The 17,642-nt window shown below is 42.5% G+C and overlaps 2 protein-coding genes and 1 non-coding gene across 3 annotated transcripts; all 3 read right to left on the bottom strand.

Moving 5' to 3' along the window:
• Positions 1-1,410: 1,410 nt before the first annotated feature.
• Positions 1,411-8,052, bottom strand: C10H12orf66 (chromosome 10 C12orf66 homolog). Its single transcript, XM_033162298.1, has 3 exons — positions 7,731-8,052; positions 5,045-5,333; positions 1,411-2,728 (listed from the first exon to the last, which is right to left on the bottom strand). Exons 1-3 carry the CDS (start codon positions 7,963-7,965, stop codon positions 1,912-1,914), a joined length of 1,341 nt encoding a protein of 446 aa, XP_033018189.1. The 5' UTR covers positions 7,966-8,052; the 3' UTR covers positions 1,411-1,911.
• Positions 8,053-10,216: 2,164 nt separating this feature from the next.
• On the bottom strand, positions 10,217-15,682 carry LOC117054211 (60S ribosomal protein L18a). The gene is made up of 5 exons (XM_033162794.1): positions 15,562-15,682; positions 14,775-14,954; positions 12,813-12,942; positions 11,410-11,519; positions 10,217-10,365 (listed from the first exon to the last, which is right to left on the bottom strand). Exons 1-5 carry the CDS (start codon positions 15,577-15,579, stop codon positions 10,273-10,275), a joined length of 531 nt encoding a protein of 176 aa, XP_033018685.1. The 5' UTR covers positions 15,580-15,682; the 3' UTR covers positions 10,217-10,272.
• Positions 11,688-11,816, bottom strand: LOC117054619. Its single transcript, XR_004427528.1, has one exon. It is a non-coding gene; the product is annotated as a small nucleolar RNA SNORA68 (small nucleolar RNA).
• Positions 15,683-17,642: the final 1,960 nt, after the last annotated feature.

Below are 17,642 nucleotides of genomic sequence, written 5' to 3'. Positions count from 1 at the left end.
TCACAGAAAATGACTTTTGAGGAACTCAGGCAAATGGTGGTGACAAGACAACATCCTAGGCCTTACTGACATTAAAACTGTCAAAACACTGGGTCCGGATAGCATCCAACCATACAAAATGGCTCATCTTCTAAGAAAAAGCAAAAGTAACTTGTTCCTAAAATCTCCCTCCATACCCAAATATTCCAAAGTGGCCGACAGAGCCAAGCTGGTGGTTTGCACAGTGTAATTATCACTTTACGAAAGAGAAGTATAACCACTCCGAAGAGAAGAAAATAAAAAAGCCATGCATCAGTCAGGGCTTTTCCACACTTGCCATTTATGGTGCTAGAGCTGCAGTTGGATCCATTTTTAAGTGCATTTGGAGCTGATAGTCTACACCTCTCGTCACATGTTGCTGTTATTACCAAGTGAGTGCCTTTCCCCCCCTCCCACACTAATGGCAGGTTGCACCCAAACTGAGAAAAGTTCTGTGGTTGTAGTCTCACACCCCTCCTTACATTCCCTTGTGTCCTGCCAGCCAGTAAACGTAGGATTTCTAAGCATGTGCATGGAGATAGCACTTGCAAGTTTTCTTTGGATTTTTTAGTATATATACCTTGTATTCCAGAATTCTAACCGATTATAAAAGGTTAGACAAAACTCTGTGTGTCTGCCTAAGCTACAGCTGATCCCTGAACTCCCTTCACTAGCTGCCATCATGTCTCTTGAATAGTTCGCAAACTGACAGCTTGCACTGGTCAGAGGGAGTGGCATGAAGCAGCTATCTCCAAAACCACACACCACACAAGTCCCCGCCCAGAAAGTGGGGTGGTGCTGATACATATGCCACACAAATGACAATACTGAGGATCCATTCTGAATCATTTGCAAATGTTGGGATATTTTCACTTCCAGAAGAAGAAAAAAACATTTTGAGTACATTGTTCTGGAATAGTAGCTGAAGAATGGCAACATGCCCAAAAAGAAAAACCAGTTAACAATACCTCTATAAAAGCTAAGGTCCTTGGTTAGGTACATAGCTGACTTAGAAAGTAAGCTTAATAAATCTGTGTATCCTTAAATGCCCCAAGGCTGTTTAATTTTTATTTCACTGCAGTTTTTGCTTCCTGGTGACGTTTTAATGCTTTCATGTATCTGTATTATCTTGATGGTTTAAATTGCTGTATTTCAGTTTGGATACAAGGTTGTAAAAGCTGAGTTCTGCAAGTACAATAGGACTTCTTCCTTTTGTCCCCCCTTGAAATGTATTCCTCTGCCCTGGAACCTGCTCTGGAGCCCCCAAACCCTCCAGAGCTGATGTAGGTGGCACTACTGGATACAAACCACAAAATGATGAAATGGGGCCTTATATGTGGGTTGTGGAATTCCAGACCAAGGTTTTACAGTGCTGAGAAAGAAAGGTATTTATCCATTATGCATTTAATTTATTGCAATTATTTGCTTCAAGTTCCAACACTTTCCAGTGAATATGACCAAAGAATACTTTTAATATAAGCAGCTGCTTTTGGTGGTGGGATTCACACTCCATATTCCTTTTCAAATCTGCTTCCTTTTCAAATCTGTTTCCAGCAGATGCTAAGTGACTGACCAGCAACAGATAAAGTGCATTTAGGTAAAGGCAAACAAGTGTCATATAGACTTAAAAAAAATACAGCAGTTGAGCAAAACACCATCCTGATAGTTTTAGTGCACTACATTTGAGGAGTTTGCCACCTTCCAATTCAATTTTATATCATTCAATCTATTCATTCCAAAAATGCTGAATATTAATATTAAACATTAAATACTTAATATTAAAATAGCTTCTATTTTTTTAAAAAATGACCAACATACACAAACGGGCATTTCTAGAAGCCTTAAAAGCCAGTCTCCTTGCAGTCCAATAAACAATTTTAATAGCAAATCCTTTCATCCTTTGGATCCAGGCTTCAGACTTGCAAATGCTTTTGAGTTCTTAAGGGAATAGGAAGTTTCATTGAGAAAAGAGATAAAATGAGAGTCTCTCTCAGACTTCTTGGATTCCAAAATAACTACAATGGTAAAATGAGGTTCGGGGCGAGTCAAAAAGTATGTGCTTTGAACTTTGTCATCATAGAAATGGACCACCTTTTCCAAACTGTTGAGGTCAGAAGCCCTGTCAGACATAATCATGATGACATTGGGCCAGTGCATAACAGGCCTGTCATTGGGCAGAGAAACTACTGCAGGATACTGATCAACACCTTTTGGGGCTTCTCTGTAGGAATGGGGATGATGGTAACCATGTCCCTGAAAGCTCTCTGATCCACGGTTATCAAAGATTAAGGAAACGTTAACAGCATCGTATTTCCTGATAAAGCTGGAAATTTTCCCAAAATAATCAGGATTGGCTTTTGCAGTCAATGTCTTCATTTCAGATGGCGTCGTTTGCCGACTAAGTGCCTCATGAAAGTAAAAGCTAAATTTGGCAAGGAGGATATTCTTGAGTTTCATGAGCCACAGGAAAAGGTGTGGCGGTTGTACAGCCTTCTGAGACTGGCCACCAAACAGGTGTTTCTTGGTTTCTCGTTGCTTCTCGAAAATCTGTCCCCAGGTCTGCAGCTTTGTGTGAGCATTGTGCAAATGGACCAAGGATGGGAGGAATTTCCACTCTGAGATCTGTGCCTGAGCCTTCAAAAGATGCGTAAGCACATCCGCTTCTAACTGGAAGCTACTTTCCAAAGGACTAAGAATTGGATGATGAAATCTAGAGAAAGGAAGACATTTTGAGATGCATGAGACGCATTGCACAGAAAAGCTATTCTCTCAATCAGCCAGGAATCCAGAGACAGTGTACAGTTCTAGAGCACGCTTGCCAAATGCTGTCCTTCCCGGAAACAATGCTGTGGAAGTGACAAAGAGCTTTGTCACTGCAGTGGTACCTTGGGTTACAAACTTAATTCGTTCTGGAGGTCCGTTCTTAACCCGAAACTTTTCTTAACCTGAGGTACCTCTTTAGGTAATGGGGCCTCCTACTGCTGCCGCCATGCGATTTCTGTTCTCATCCTGGGGCAAAGTTCTCAACCCAAGGTAGTACTTCCGGATTAGTGGAGTTTGTGACCCGAAGTGTTTGTAACGCAAAGCATTTGTAAACCGAGGTACCACTGTACTTCTAACAGGATTTTAAGATCAACTTGGCAACTCTGCATGTTACAAGAATGTACCAGGTATGCTGAATAAGCAGTTCACCCATGTTCCTCTCACCAATGTATCAAAGTTGAGTATTGTCTATGTTTGTCTCCAAGGGGCACAACAGCCACATTCACACATCACAACAAGCCATAAACCATGGTAAATACAGTGGTACCCCGCTAGACGAATGCCTCGCAAGACGAAAAACTCGCTAGACGAAGGCATTCGTCTAGCGGAAGGCTGCCCCGCAAGACGAAAAAGTCTATGGGGCTGCCTCGCAAGACGAAAAATTTTCGTCTTTTTTTTTTTCGTTTTGCGGAGCGCGGTTGTCATTGCCGCTCCGCAAGACGAAAAACCCGCTAGACGAAAATTTTCGCAGAACGAATTATTTTCGTCTAGCGGGGCACCACTGTAATGCCCGCTTCACTCCTCCTGGATCACACTGGCAGAAAGCAAACCATAACCCCCAGCTTGGTGTTTTATTTGAACAAGGAATCATGGTTTGTTTCGCTCCTAACAAACCATAATCTTAGCCAAGGTTTATTCTTGGCTTACTGATTATGGTTGCTGGGAGCAAAACAAAGCAGAATCAGAACATTAAGCCAGAGATCATGGTTTGTTTCCTCCACATAGTGGTGCAGAGGACATAAACAGACCAGAAATGCATGTTCAAGGTAAACCATTAATTATAGCATTCTATGACATGTGAAGTGGGCCAATACTTCCAAGTGTTGGATAATATATGATTTACTCCCAAATTCTGCAAAAACAAAAACAAAAACCTCCAACTCACCATAGAATACTTCACATTTGCATGCAACAGAAAACTTGGGTCAGAATAAGTTATACTAATTAAATTATATAAGCATCTACTTGAAAGTGACCCACCACTCATTTCTACAAAATTTCAGCTCCAGTTGGTTCCAACGAGCAGGTCAACAAAAAATTTATTGTTCCTGCAAGCTAGATAAAGAAGAAAAAGCACAGACCAGTGCTCAAATTGTTTCCTAATGAGAGGAACATTCCTGATATTGTGTCTGAAAAAATGTTGCCTACTTGAAGACAATGTGCCTTCAGTCCACCATATAAGACTCTCAGCTAACCAAGTTTAAATGAAGCAGAATTTAAACTGAATGCAAGCCTTGTCAGGGACATCCAGTGAAAAACTGTAATTCCAGAAAATTGCCAACTGAATGATGATGATGATGAAGGCTGAATTACAAAACGTACACTGTCTCAGAAATGTGTTTTAATTAAAAGCCTTACCACAGACACCATTACAAAGTCATTTCCACACCTGCATTACACACAAAAAAAATTGTCTACTCCTGACACTGAAAATTAAGAAATACAGATATGAAACCATATTTCTTTTAAATAATAAAATTATGGGGAACTATTTAAAATTAATTAGTGTATGTTGCAGTTTAGAAAAATCATGATAAGGCTGAGAGGATGTGCTTATGTTTCATAGACTTAAGGAAAGATCTCATGGTTCTCAATTTTGTACCAACACCAAATCTGTGATTATATTCTTAAATTTAGGCACTATGTATAGATTTGCAGGCTTCCTAGGCCCATAAAAAATATTAAGGGGTAGGGGAAGTGAAGATGAAAGTTAATGAAATTGTTGGATAGTAAACATGATAGAAACTGTGCCAGATCCCTGTCCCAACAGCTGGTCATATAAAACACCAGAAAAAAATAGAATTGCAAACACTTTGTTGGCATTGTTCATATATGTTAAACTCATTTTTTGCTAATATGTAAAACGGTATAAAGACTAAATCATTTGGATTCGACTGCTTTTACATGGACAAAGCTCTTATGCAAATTTTCAATCCTTCTGCTTAAAATAAAGACATCAATGACATTAAAAGGAAACACTGACCTTGAGCTGTATTTTTTTAGGATGGATTCCAAGATGTTTACCAGTTCCTCGGAGTTGATAAACTTTTGGGTGCTAAGGCTATACATTTTTTCATAGAAATCAGCAATTTCCATTCGAGCCTGAACAAAATAACAGAGCTGCTCAGACAGGTGAGACAGCAGTTCTTCTAGGTGAGGGGCTGTTCCTCCCAATGCATTCCGACCTGTTGCCACCACCTTCTTCAGTTCATTATGCAGAGATGTATATATGGTTCGTATAGAGTCTTTTCGGCTGAAGAACGACTGTCCACCTGTATTTTTTTTTTTAAGAAGTATATATTACCCATACTATGGATGAAAAACACACAAGATGCAACAACATAGCTCCGTAGTTCATTAGCAATTGCATGTTCAGCAGCAACAATGACTTGTAAGGGCAGATTTAATTATTACATAATAGAAGTTTACATTTTAGCAAGTTTAACCTCTACTTGTTCCAAATTAATTTTTCATCAGGGGCCTTCTGCCACATTGCTTCACTGTTCATGCCTTGTTTTCTGAAAGTTCTAAATATTACTTCTAAGTTTGCTGGGAAGAATATATGCAACCTAGAAGTAACCTCTTCTCTAAGGATTTTACACAGCATTGCCATCATGAAATGTTAATAACTCATGTTGCTATTAATAGCTAGACTTTTGAATGTGTTTTTGACCAAGCACAACACGAAACACTTTTTAAGTTTTTTAAACCGAAACGTGAAACGTGCAGTCATGAATATACCAACATTCTAACTGCAAATCAGAATTCAAAGAGAACAGATGAACTCAAAGACCTGCTCATTAGTCCTTAAAAGCACACAAACAAGTACATTTTAAATTATTTAAGATTAAGAAAGCTTAAGCATGTATTTTCCCAAGAGCCACATCACAGCTCAAGGGACAAGACCCATTAAGGGAAGGCAGCAGAGTTAAGTAATAAAATGCAAAGAACATAGTGCATGAGAGTAATATAATTCTTATTTGTAACCAGCTGTGATTTTGAAAGCAAGGACTAAAAATCCCTAGTACCACAAGATTCTTTAATTCTTTTCATGCTTTTATTATTCCCACTCCAGCAAGTGCAAAATTCCTCTGCAACTCTTCTCTCCTTTTGTCTCACGGCTTTTTTCAGAATATTAGACTTCAAGAAGGACTTATGCTTTTCTGTTTTTGGACAGTGCCTATTGGGTGATTTTATTAAACCAGTGTTGCTGACAGTTCCATGTTACAACCTAGTTCTGCAAACATGAGCATTAGAAGAACCAGAAAACCCTAACATGTTACTGATACATTATCTACATTATCTAGACTGCCACTGGCTTGTCAAAGAATGTTGTTTTAGAGTAGCTTTACAAATTTGAACAAACGTTTAAGTTGCTCAATGATTTGAAAGTTAATCTGCAGCCTGTACTCAATTTCATCACATGCCATGAAGGACCCATTCACCACCCTCTCCTTCCCAAGTCTATTAACTGGGACTCTTTCTATCACATTTAAATGGCCATTCCAGCACCCAAAATGATTCCTGCCTATTAGTTTCCATTCGGCCACAGACTACCTAACACTGCCGCCTTCAAGTGGATGAAAAAAAGCTGCCTGTTTTGGGGGCTTAATCCGGTCCGCTGGTCGGTTTAATTTGGCTCCTCCACAACTTTAACCCTAAAAAAGGTCAACAACTTTGGTCGGTCCTTTGGTCAGCCCTCACGGCCCTTCACTTCATCAAATCTGGCCCTCTTTGAAAACAGTTTGGACACCACTGGCCTACATTAACTGGCAACATCTCTCCACCAGTTTCCAACTGAACCTCAGATCTAACCGCATGCAAAGCAGTTGCTCCAGCACTTGCTTTCACTATCAGGCTGTATCAGAACAAAAAGCCTAAGTATTGTGTAAAAAAAGGGCCGCCCCAATATTCTTATTATTGAATCTAGTTTCTGCTGGGTAAGAAACGGGAACTATAAAGGCAGGATGACAGGATGTATTGCTTGTGATGAACATTGGGAATCTGAAGCAACTCTTCCATGCAACACGTACACCTTTGCCAGCAAATATACCTTTGAGCTGTTCCTAGGTTATGTTTGTTCTGCTGAACATCCCAAGGCTGTCATAGATATGGATGTCTGGAAAGGGGCGGGGGGGGGGGGGAGGAAGAGTGAAGTGCAGAAGGTAGAATGACATGGGCCCAATCCCTCAGCACAGGAGCCAACTCCTAGGGGCAGAGGTCCCTTTGCCCCCCCCCAATAAAATACATGAGGGAGCTGGGGGGGGGGCAAAGTTGATGGGCGTTGCCATTCAAATGAGGTGCGTCTTGTTTATGCGGGGATGGGGGCTTATTATTCTTATTCTAAATTGAATTTATATACCGCCCTATACCCGGGGGTCTAGGTTGGTTCACAGAACACCTGGGTCCCCCACAGTATTTTATTCAAGTTGGCACCCCTGCCCCTCACTCAACATCTACACCTCGGGACCAACTGCTGGCGGGCTTGAGGAGAAGTTCCGCACCTCAGGGAAGAGCTGCCCTTCTCCAAGCCTACGACTCGGTGCCGTCAAGGGGAGACCTGCGCCTCAGTGGGATGGGGCGGGGCGGGGGCGGGGGGAGAGAAGAAAAGCGGCCGCAAAGCAGCAGCCCGGCGGCAGGAGAGGAAACAGCAGCGGCTCGGTAGATACCTAGCTTCTGGCCCAGGAAGGTCATGCTGTGATAGGCCTTCTCGGCCGCGGCCAGGTGGGCCAAGCCGGCCAGCAGCGAGAGCCAGCTGGCGCCCGCGCTCTTGTTCGCCTCGCGCTCCTTCTCCACATTGTCCTTGGCCTTGTCGTAGGAGAAGATGCCCAGGTGCGAGAAGAAGGTCTCCAGCACCGCCTGCTCCACCGGCACCGGCGCGCCCAGCGGGATAGAGTCCCCCATTCGCCCGCCGCCGCGACGCGCACGGCAGCCACCTCTCCCGCGCCCCGCCGCGCAGACATCCACAAACACACGCACGAGACGCGCGCGCGCGCGCAGACATACACATACAGGACAAGTCACGTGAGCCGGAGGGCGCCCATCATACCCCGGCGCCCGCCCCTTCCCTATTCAAGAGCCAATCGGACTGTAGAGAAGGAGCAGCGCCACGTGATCTATCAGGGAAGTAAAAGGGCGGGGGAAACTGAGCAAGTCTGGTGAGGGGCGGGGACGAGGAATCAAGGGAACGAATCCTATTGGTTAGTTAACTAGTTGAGCCCACAGCCGGCAGGGCGGGGACTAATTTATTTCCATATGAGCGCAGCGAGGGCAGAAGGGCTCAGGCTCAAGTCCTAGAGCGGTGGGTGGAGGAGATGCCTGTCGCCAACTTTGTACAGTAGTTACATTTTCACGGGCACAACATCGAGGGAGGGGGCGGGGCGCATTCCTCCTCCACTCATCCACTGATCATGGCCAGGGGAGAGGTTTCCTACCGGGAGAATCAATGAGGTTTGGGGCTCAGTAAGGCTGGGGATTTGCCACCCATGCCGAAGACTGTGTCCGGCTTCCCTTTCCCATGCTACACTCTTACACAATACTTCCACTTCAGCACCCAATTCTTTACCAAAAGACATGCCACCAATCTGTTTTGCATCTTTCTTAGTCATCCTCTACATTGTACTTTTCTGGTACAATCAAGATTTGTCAATTTGTCCTTGCTTCCTCTGTTTGGATTCTGAGAAAGAACTAAGAAGACAGACATAGAGAGACCCAGGTTTTTGTTTTTTAATCTGTGGAGAAAATTTCCAAACTTACAGTAGAAACATCAGGGGAAAGATGACTACCGGATGGGTGGGGTACATATAGATTATTATTATTACCACGGCATCAGCATCGCCTCTGTCCAGTGAGCTTTAAGTCACCACATGTCAGATGTTGTGCCTGCTTCCTGTTGTGCCATAGTTCCAGAGTTGCACAGCTAGCCGTAACGCCACCTGCCCCATATCTGGTATTTCGTGGGACAGGGCATACCTTGAGGAAAACAGCATCAGCCAGAGGTTTTCCACACCTGCTATAGCCACAACTTTTGTGCCTCACATTACCCTATTTTCACTACAATCACATTACCCTACCCAAAGTTTTCAACTACAGTATTTTCATAGCGATTCAGTTAAGTCAAAATGTTCAGCTCAGTCCTAGGCCACACAAACTCTGGTGCAAATATGCAGGGACAATTCCAGCACCTTGGCATAGTGGGTAATTTGGGGAGGCCTCATGTCCTGGCAGAATCAACTAGGCCTGGCATTCCACCCACCTACTTGCATCAAACTGGTACCCTCCAGCCTCTGTACCTCCATCTGCTGGTCCTAAGAACAAGGAAAGTCTGCTTTTCTTTTAAGGTGTTGAGAGCATTGACTTTTATGTATAGAGTCTGCACACTGGAGCGATGAAGTTATGTGCAGGCTAGATCAACATAGCATTTTCCTGTGTTTATAATTAAAGTGTGTTCTTCTTTGCTTGTTTTGTTGAGTTGGTGTCCGTTTACATCATGGGTAGGCAAACTAAGGCTCAGGGGCCGGATCTGACCCAATCACCTTCTAAATCCAGCCCGCAGACGGTCCGGGAATCAGCATTTACATGAGTAGAATGTGTGCTTTTATTAAAAATGCATTTCTGGGTTATTTGTGGGGCATAGGAATTTATTCATTTCCCCCCCTCCAAAATATAGTCCAGCCCCACCCATCTGAGGGACAGTGGACCGGCCCCCTGCTGAAAGTTTGCTGACCCGACATGTTAAAGAAAGTGCAGGCATAATAAAAAGTACAAAAATTATCTTTCCATTTGTAGTTTCTATAGCTGTCACTCCAGCCAGTTGTATTAAGTACTACACAAGATAATATCTGCCATAGACGTGTGCCTAGCAATTTAAAGTCGCAAATGATTACTTGTGGCAGTAACAATTACCTGCCCCTCAGCAACCTGAGAAACTTTGCTCTTCTCCCTTATAAACTTAAAAGTAAGGCTCTTTATGATTAGGTGGAAGAAGCCAGTCTGTGTATGGGTCTATCAGAGAGCATCCTGTTCTAGGAGTGGTACTCTGGATCCAGCAGCTCCCCTGTTCATTTAACATTTTATTTGCAAGTTCATTTATCATTTCATTTAACATTTTATTTGCAAGGTCGGGACAATTATGTTTCAGACCTGACAAAAATAATCAGAAGTTCAAAAAGAACTTTATTGAAACTCAGAGCAAATGAACCAAGTCTGCATTTAAAAGAATGTGTTTGGTCTCTTGGTGGTGAAGCGTGGCTTATGTTGGCGACGCAGAACTCTATGTGGCAGAGGGAACTTGATTTTGGAATCCTGTAGGAAAACATAAATTTTCATTAAACAATAACTAGTATAATTAATTCATGACTAATATGTTTTAATCGTTGACATTACTACACAAGAAAAATATAGTAAAAATAAGTTAACATCCTGGATGCTAGTAGCAAACAATAGGGATGTACTGTACTTTTCTTATGCCCACACACATGCATAAAGGGGGCTAAAAAGTCACCCAAAGGTGCTAAAAAGTCACTAATGCAAAATGTCTTTTCGGTGTCCTCCTTCAAGGCTCCATGCCCTTCCTAATAGGACTACAAAAATATATAAATCCATGTTTTCCAGTAATATCATGGTACCACTTATATATCTGCACCAGAATCAGCATTATGGTAAAACAGCTGGGACACACACTCTGCACTACACTAGTGATATATGATTTTTTTTAAATATTAAGCCCCCCCCCAACCCCCACACCTGATGGTTTAAAGAAACAAAGATGGAATCCTTAGAGGATATTTTACAAATGAACGTTTTAAAGAACAAAATAAGGTGTGTGTATATAACACTATAAATTTGAAACTAAGCAAGAGGGGAAATAAGTTTCTGTTATAAATAAAAGCATGTTGTTCTATGAAAGAAGTATTTTTACAATAATAAAAATGGGTCCATGAATGAGTATAATGGGCTTTCCCTTCCTTATCTAAATCTGCACCCCCTTCACTTGTCCCCAGAAACTGCTCCAGGAGGATGGAGGATTCTCTTGAGTGAAAATCTACTCGTGCAGACCCAGTATAGGTAATTTTACATGATTGAAATCTGACATGGTTTATTATTGTATTTCTGATGTAAGAACTGGAGGGGGGCTCAAAACACACCAGATATTAAAGAAAACTGAAGGCTATTCACATTAAAGGTATTTGAAAACATCTTTGGGACATTTATTTATGGCTACCGTAAGGTCAAGGACAAATATGTAGCTCATGATCCACTGAAGTTATTTTTATTGACATCACAAAGATGAACTGTTCCATTCTCAACTTTGTAGAGATGTCAAAAGTACATATTTAATCTACTTACATGGAACTGTTTGACAGCTGGTCTGCGGCACTTGCTAGCAGCGATCTCTTCAACCTTCATGATCTGAATTGAGTGAGCACGAGCTCTATGACGGGCTCCCATATCGCGATCTGTAATATACCAGACAATTATGAACTATTCTAATAACAAACAAGGTTGAGCCCTGTAACTAGGTATCTTGTTGTTTAGTCGTGTCCGACTCTTCGTGACCCCATGGACCAGAGCACGCAAGGCACTAGATATCTATACATACGCAAATACATAATCTTTCTGTATTTATTTGTAGGACCTTCAGTTTCACTTTCAAAAGCACAGCAGCTCTTGAAAGGCGACAAGGTACATTTAATATCTGCACACACGGCAAGAACATTTTATTATAAACAATGCTCTTTGGGTTTGTATGCAGCTTTAAATTTCAACGCCAGGAACAATTTGTGGCTCTTCCATCATGTAATCTGTATAAGCGGATAGTACTAAAGGACAGCCAAAGTTCCCAGTTGACAAAAAAAAATGTTAAGAGATTTTCACACACACAAATCACATGAATTAGGTGGCAAAGTAGTTTATGCAGTGTTTCTCCAACTTGGGTCCCCAGCTGTTGTTGGAATACAACTCCCATCATCCTTGACCACTGGTCCTGCTAGCTAGGGGTGATGCAAGTTGTAGTGTGACAACAGCAGGTCCAACTAGTGAAAATATTTAAGTTATATAGTATTTGGTCTTGAGCCACGCTAGCCTTTTTGTTGACCCAAGCTAGGTCAAGATAATTTTGGTTCTGAAACAGATTAAAAGAATGAAACTTATCTTGACCTAGCTTGGGTCAAGGAAAAGAATGCCAGACATGTTACCCATAACTAAGGCCCATGAAGAACAATGGAATGTGCATCAGCTCCCAACTTGTTTATGACTAGGGCACACAAAGCTGCAACTTATTTTGTTTAAAAAACCTTAAGAGTTGTACCCAACACTGCATGAACAAAATTCAACTTGTGCGGGAGTTCTGTTTATTCTCCTTCCAGTGCACACACAAAAAATCTGCTCTGAGCAGGGGTTCCCCAACCATCAGGAGATAATTTTGAGGGAACAGGAGGTGCTGGAAGGGTCAGGAGAGAAAGTTCTGTTGCACACATAGAAGTCTGTGGTAGGGCATTTGTTGGAAACCCAACGATTAAAGAATCTGCATTAGTGGAGTAAAACTACCACCACACCTCTTAAGTCAAAGAAATATAGGTTGCAGCCAACTACAAGCTGGCTTCATATAAAATGCTTTGTCAATTTGGATCGCATAACTAATCAAAATAAATGTATGACACGATATAAACTTTGAATTATTTCCTCTTTTTCATTAGCTTTCAATAGTGGTATTGAAAGGAAACCAATCATTCCAAAGGGTCTCTACTTACAGCACTGTGTAACAGCTCCAGCAGTTGTCAAATCCCTGTATTCCCTGTACATGTTATGAGTTCCACTACGAGAATCATAGCGCAGCCAGATACCGAAATTTTTCACCTTCAACGGAGACTTCTCAAAAACCTATGATTGCATTAATACCATTGTCAGAATAATCACATTACAGACTACCAGTACTTTATATAACAAGTAAAAGCATCAACAAATGGATTAGAATGGTGGGCAGGGGAAGGACTGGACGATGTGAAAAATGAACATAATATTTTAGCTGCAGTTCATTCATTTTCAGCATTGTATTCTTGTTATTAAAAAAGCACGTCTAGACAGTCCGTTGTTGTGTTCATAACCAAGGTTTAAGGTGCCATTTAGCTCCTAGCTTCTATATCTCTGTTTCTAACACTGGGATGATGGGAGTTTTATTTCAGCAATATCTGGAGGGCTACAGATTATTCATCTGTTATATGGCATATCTTGCTCTCATTACTACAAAATGCTGCTGAGGACGAAGTACTGCTTGAATTACAGTATGTGGATCATACCTGGAAATAATATGCAGGCATCACAAAACAACCTAGTAAGAATGTATAAATTTCCTTGGTACAGCAAACCATCTGCAGCAGGATAGACTAATCTGTGGCCTGTCAACTGCTCCATCTCTCATCCGTCCCATCAAGCATTGTCAAAGGCTGATGAGAGATGCAGTTCTGAAATCCAGACGGCAACAGTTTCTGAGATCCTGGTGTAATCCTATGTATGTTTTCTCAGAAGCCCCACTGTATTCAAAAGGGCTTATATTGTAAGTGTGCTTATGATTGCAGAATTAATCTAAAAACTACTGTGGACAGAATGCCAGAGGCATCTGCCTTCAAAAGCTCCAAAATGGTATATAAATATGAAGGTTAGTATCTGATTTTCATAGTATACTGCCTTGTAGCATGAAAGATTCATTTAGTAATCATAACCATTTAATGTAACTATGCTAGCGGCCATCAACACATCTTGTGATGGTAAATTAGCTACAGATCGTGTTAAGTTTCACTTTCTTTCATTTGACTCTAGCTTATTGCCAATAAGCTCTACTGGGTGAACTCAATTATAGTATTTGAAGAAAGAAATCTCTCCATTCGAATTAGAATTTTATAACCAATTTTCAATCTCAACCCCTCCAGGCTAGTTTGGATTCTTTTAAATTAGATACAGTCTCTAGACCAGGCTTTCTCAACCCTGGGTTCCCAGATGTTGTTGGACAAAAACTCCCATCATCCCTGAACACCTGGGATTTGACTACCCTATGTAAATTCTGCTGAAATCAAGAGATTACTTTGGAGCTTTATAAGGAATATTTTTCAATGTCCTTGTCCTATGTCTACCCCTTTTTAAAACTGTAAAATGCCCAAAACATTAATGCAGTATATCCTGCTAAATCCAAACACTACATAAATTAGATTCTTCAAAGAAGTAGCAGCATGTTATAGCAACATTAATTTTAAACTTTTTTTCATAATGGAGGGAAAGCATTTCAAGCTGCAATCCTAACTCCCACCTACCTGGAAGTAAGCCCTACTGCATTCAGTATGAGTTACTTCTGAATAAACATGGTTAGGATTGCACTGACAATGTGCAGTGGAAATACTCAGCAAAAATTTTGAGCCAACCTTCAGCCTAAAGCCAAAAAAGCTGGGAGACCAGATGTTCTGAAAATTATTAATAAAGCTATGGTCAAATACATGCATTGGTGTGCGGAATCTTTGGCCCTCCAAATGCTGTTGAACTAGCATGGCCAATTGACAAGGATGGTAGGAGTTGCAGTGTAGCAACATCTGGAGGGACAGAAGTTTCCCACAGGTGATATATACCAGCTAGATACCTGGGAATGTTGGGTTAAGCAAATAAGCAAGCATTCCAACCACAAAATTAAACTCGTCTTTAAGATTTAAGATAATTCATGGTCTTACCTGTCCACAGTACACAATTTCCCCCGAAGATTTCTTCATCTTCTTCAGCTGAGAGACAAAGTACCAGAAGCGGGACTTTGCAACAACATGATTAGGAGCAAAGATGCGCATACGATAGAGAGGTGGTGTTGGGCACTTAGGAGTGGGGAGGCATCTCCCAACAACTTTGTACTCCCTCAGCTTAAAGAAAGAAAGAGAAAGCATACATGAAAAAAAAATCCATACTGCTTTTAGAACCAGGGTGATTGTAAAAAATGAATTACTTGTGCAACGGTATCTTGACATTAGTCATACTGAGCTCTGTACATTGTGGGCACACACATCGGCCCATCCCTGACGTAGAGGAAAAGTGTATTTCAACGATCAGTAGTTTGCCCAGTTCAAAAGATGCAGGAAGACCAGCCCCGACTGGGAACTGCATGTTCCCATGACGGTGGAATGGAGGCGAAAGGCGAGAGGAGCAGGCCTGATATAAAAGGGAAGCGCGCGTTTGACTCCCCATTCCACGGCCGTGGGGTATCCGCCTTAGGCGGGGCTTCACAGCCAAGCGCGTCTCCCGGAGGCTCCACGCTGCGAGGAGCTGACGGCGCCATGGCCGCCATATTGGGCGCTCGCTCGTGGCCGAGCCAGACAAGGCCGAGGAAAGACCCACGAAGAGGCGCCCGCTCCCTGCGCCGCCGCCGCCGCCATCCTCAGCCTCTTCCCCCCCCCCGCCCCGCCCGCTTTGCCTTATTACAGCCCTCCGCCTGAGACGCCCGCAAGCCCACGAGACCGGCGCTTCGCTTACGGTGCCCGACGCCTTCATGGTGCGGCCTCTCTCGCTGCCACCCAGAAAAGGAAGGTCCGCATGCGCGACACCCGCACGTCACCACCCGACGCGACGCCCCGCCTTTCCGGAGAGCTGCCGCCCGCTATTGGTTTCACACGGAAGGCATTCTGAATGGGCGCAAGAAACGTCCGTCTCAAGGCAGAACATGTTGCTTATTGGTCAGTTTCCCAGAAGGCCGGAACGGAATTGACGTGAACGGCCTGAAGAGGGGGCTAGCTTGTGGTTCGACGTGAGTGGCGTAGGTCTCTCATAGGCACGCGCAGGGCTGTGTCTCTGCAAATAAGGCAGCTGAAAGTTTAAATTCGGGTGCTTCTATCATTCTGAAATGATAAAATGATGATGTTGCTATGCTTAGCAGATTTACAGTCCACCACTTGGCTGTGTTCAAGACAGGACAGCTGCCACTCATGCCATAATCTGTAAGTGATGGCATGAGAAAAGCATCAATTCTGATGCTGGATCATCTTCCCCCTCCACTCCAGCCAGCAACAGTTACCCTCACACATTTCAGAGAGAAAGATGCCATCCCAGAGATCTTTTGAGGAACGTCACATGATGGAGCAGAAAATTATTATCCTGCGCCCAGCAGGAATCGACAGCCACCTCATTAGAGATTGGCCTAGTGAAAATACATTCTCAGTCTTCCATCAACCAAATTCAGAGTTACATACTTCTACTTGACCTAGAGCTCATTGAAACATAAATTCCCCTTTTCCTGGATTAGAGATGTTAAAATCTTTACACGGTCCAAATTACAAGGAACTTCGCAGCTCCTACTTGCCCTCATTTGAAATATATATGCTCAATTGTATGTGACTTTAAATCTGTGGCACTTTTCCTGAATTTTCACTACTGACCGGGAAGATAGTAGCATAGGATAATCACTGCTATCAAAAACGCAACTGCATGGCTTGCAGGTATTACCATGAATATGTTTCATTACATTTTAAGGCTTAATCTGCCGAAGAATTAATAGCCTTCATAAATACATAGAGACCAAAGCGGTAAGTAAAATATTTTGAGTAAGTAAAAATTTTAAACACAGCTGCAGAAGATGGAGATTAGGGAGCACACCCAGAAGGCAGCTTCTCACACAATTTAGAGGATTTAGGAAGAATGGGTAGAATTGTCAACTTTTTTTGCAGGGAAGGAGGTTGAGTGTATTTGGAACTTGACACCCACTGATGATGTAACTAGAATCTAGTGACTAGATCAGGGGTCAGCAAACTTTTTTTAGCAGGGGGCCGGTCCACTGTCCCTCAGACCTTGTGGGGGGCCAGACTATATTTTGGGGAAAAAAATATGAACGAATTCCTATGCCCCACAATTAGGCCAGAGATGCATTTTAAATAAAACCACACATTCTACTCATGTAAAAACACACTGATTCGTGGGCCGGATTAAGAAGGCAATTGGGCCACATCCAGCCACCAGGCCTGAGATTCTAGTCCATTATTTGGATTAGCAGTAATTGATCAACAGGAATTAGCAAACGTTTTACAGAAGCCCAGATACTCAGAAACAGTAACAACAACAGTAAACCCTCTGGATTACCCTGCAGTGAACTGTTCCATTAATATTTGCCCCAACTTTTCATTCCCTTGCTCTTCAACCACAGGGAAGCATAAGCTTTTATACTAGTTTTAAGATTAAAACAGTATAGCTTCTTGTTTGGAAATAAAGCCCCGTTGAAATCAGTGGCTCTTCTTTACATAAACATAGGCTGCACTTCCTTCCACATTGTTTAGCTGAGGGTCCTCAGAATGTATTAAATGAGTCTCGTTTACAGAACTACAGTTCCCAGCGTCCCTTTGGGGAAGCCATGATAGTGAAACAGAAATGTGTGCAGCGCTGGCATACCCCGAGAGCGTCTCCGGTTGTCAGCTCGCATGCGGTCGAGAGGAAGTAATGCAACCGCGGACAGGCTTAAGGGGGAGGTAGTCTCTTTAAATGACTTGTGGATTTCACACACGTAGCCAAAATAGCCACTGATCCCAGTCGGAGCTTCAGGTTATTTGTGGAGATGACTGTCTCTTTTA

Source organism: Lacerta agilis, chromosome 10 (genome assembly GCF_009819535.1).
Source record: "Lacerta agilis isolate rLacAgi1 chromosome 10, rLacAgi1.pri, whole genome shotgun sequence".
NCBI classification, from domain to species: Eukaryota; Metazoa; Chordata; class Lepidosauria; order Squamata; family Lacertidae; genus Lacerta; species Lacerta agilis.
The sequence above is the reverse complement of the archived record's forward strand: the minus strand, read 5'-3'. Positions and strand labels throughout refer to the sequence as shown.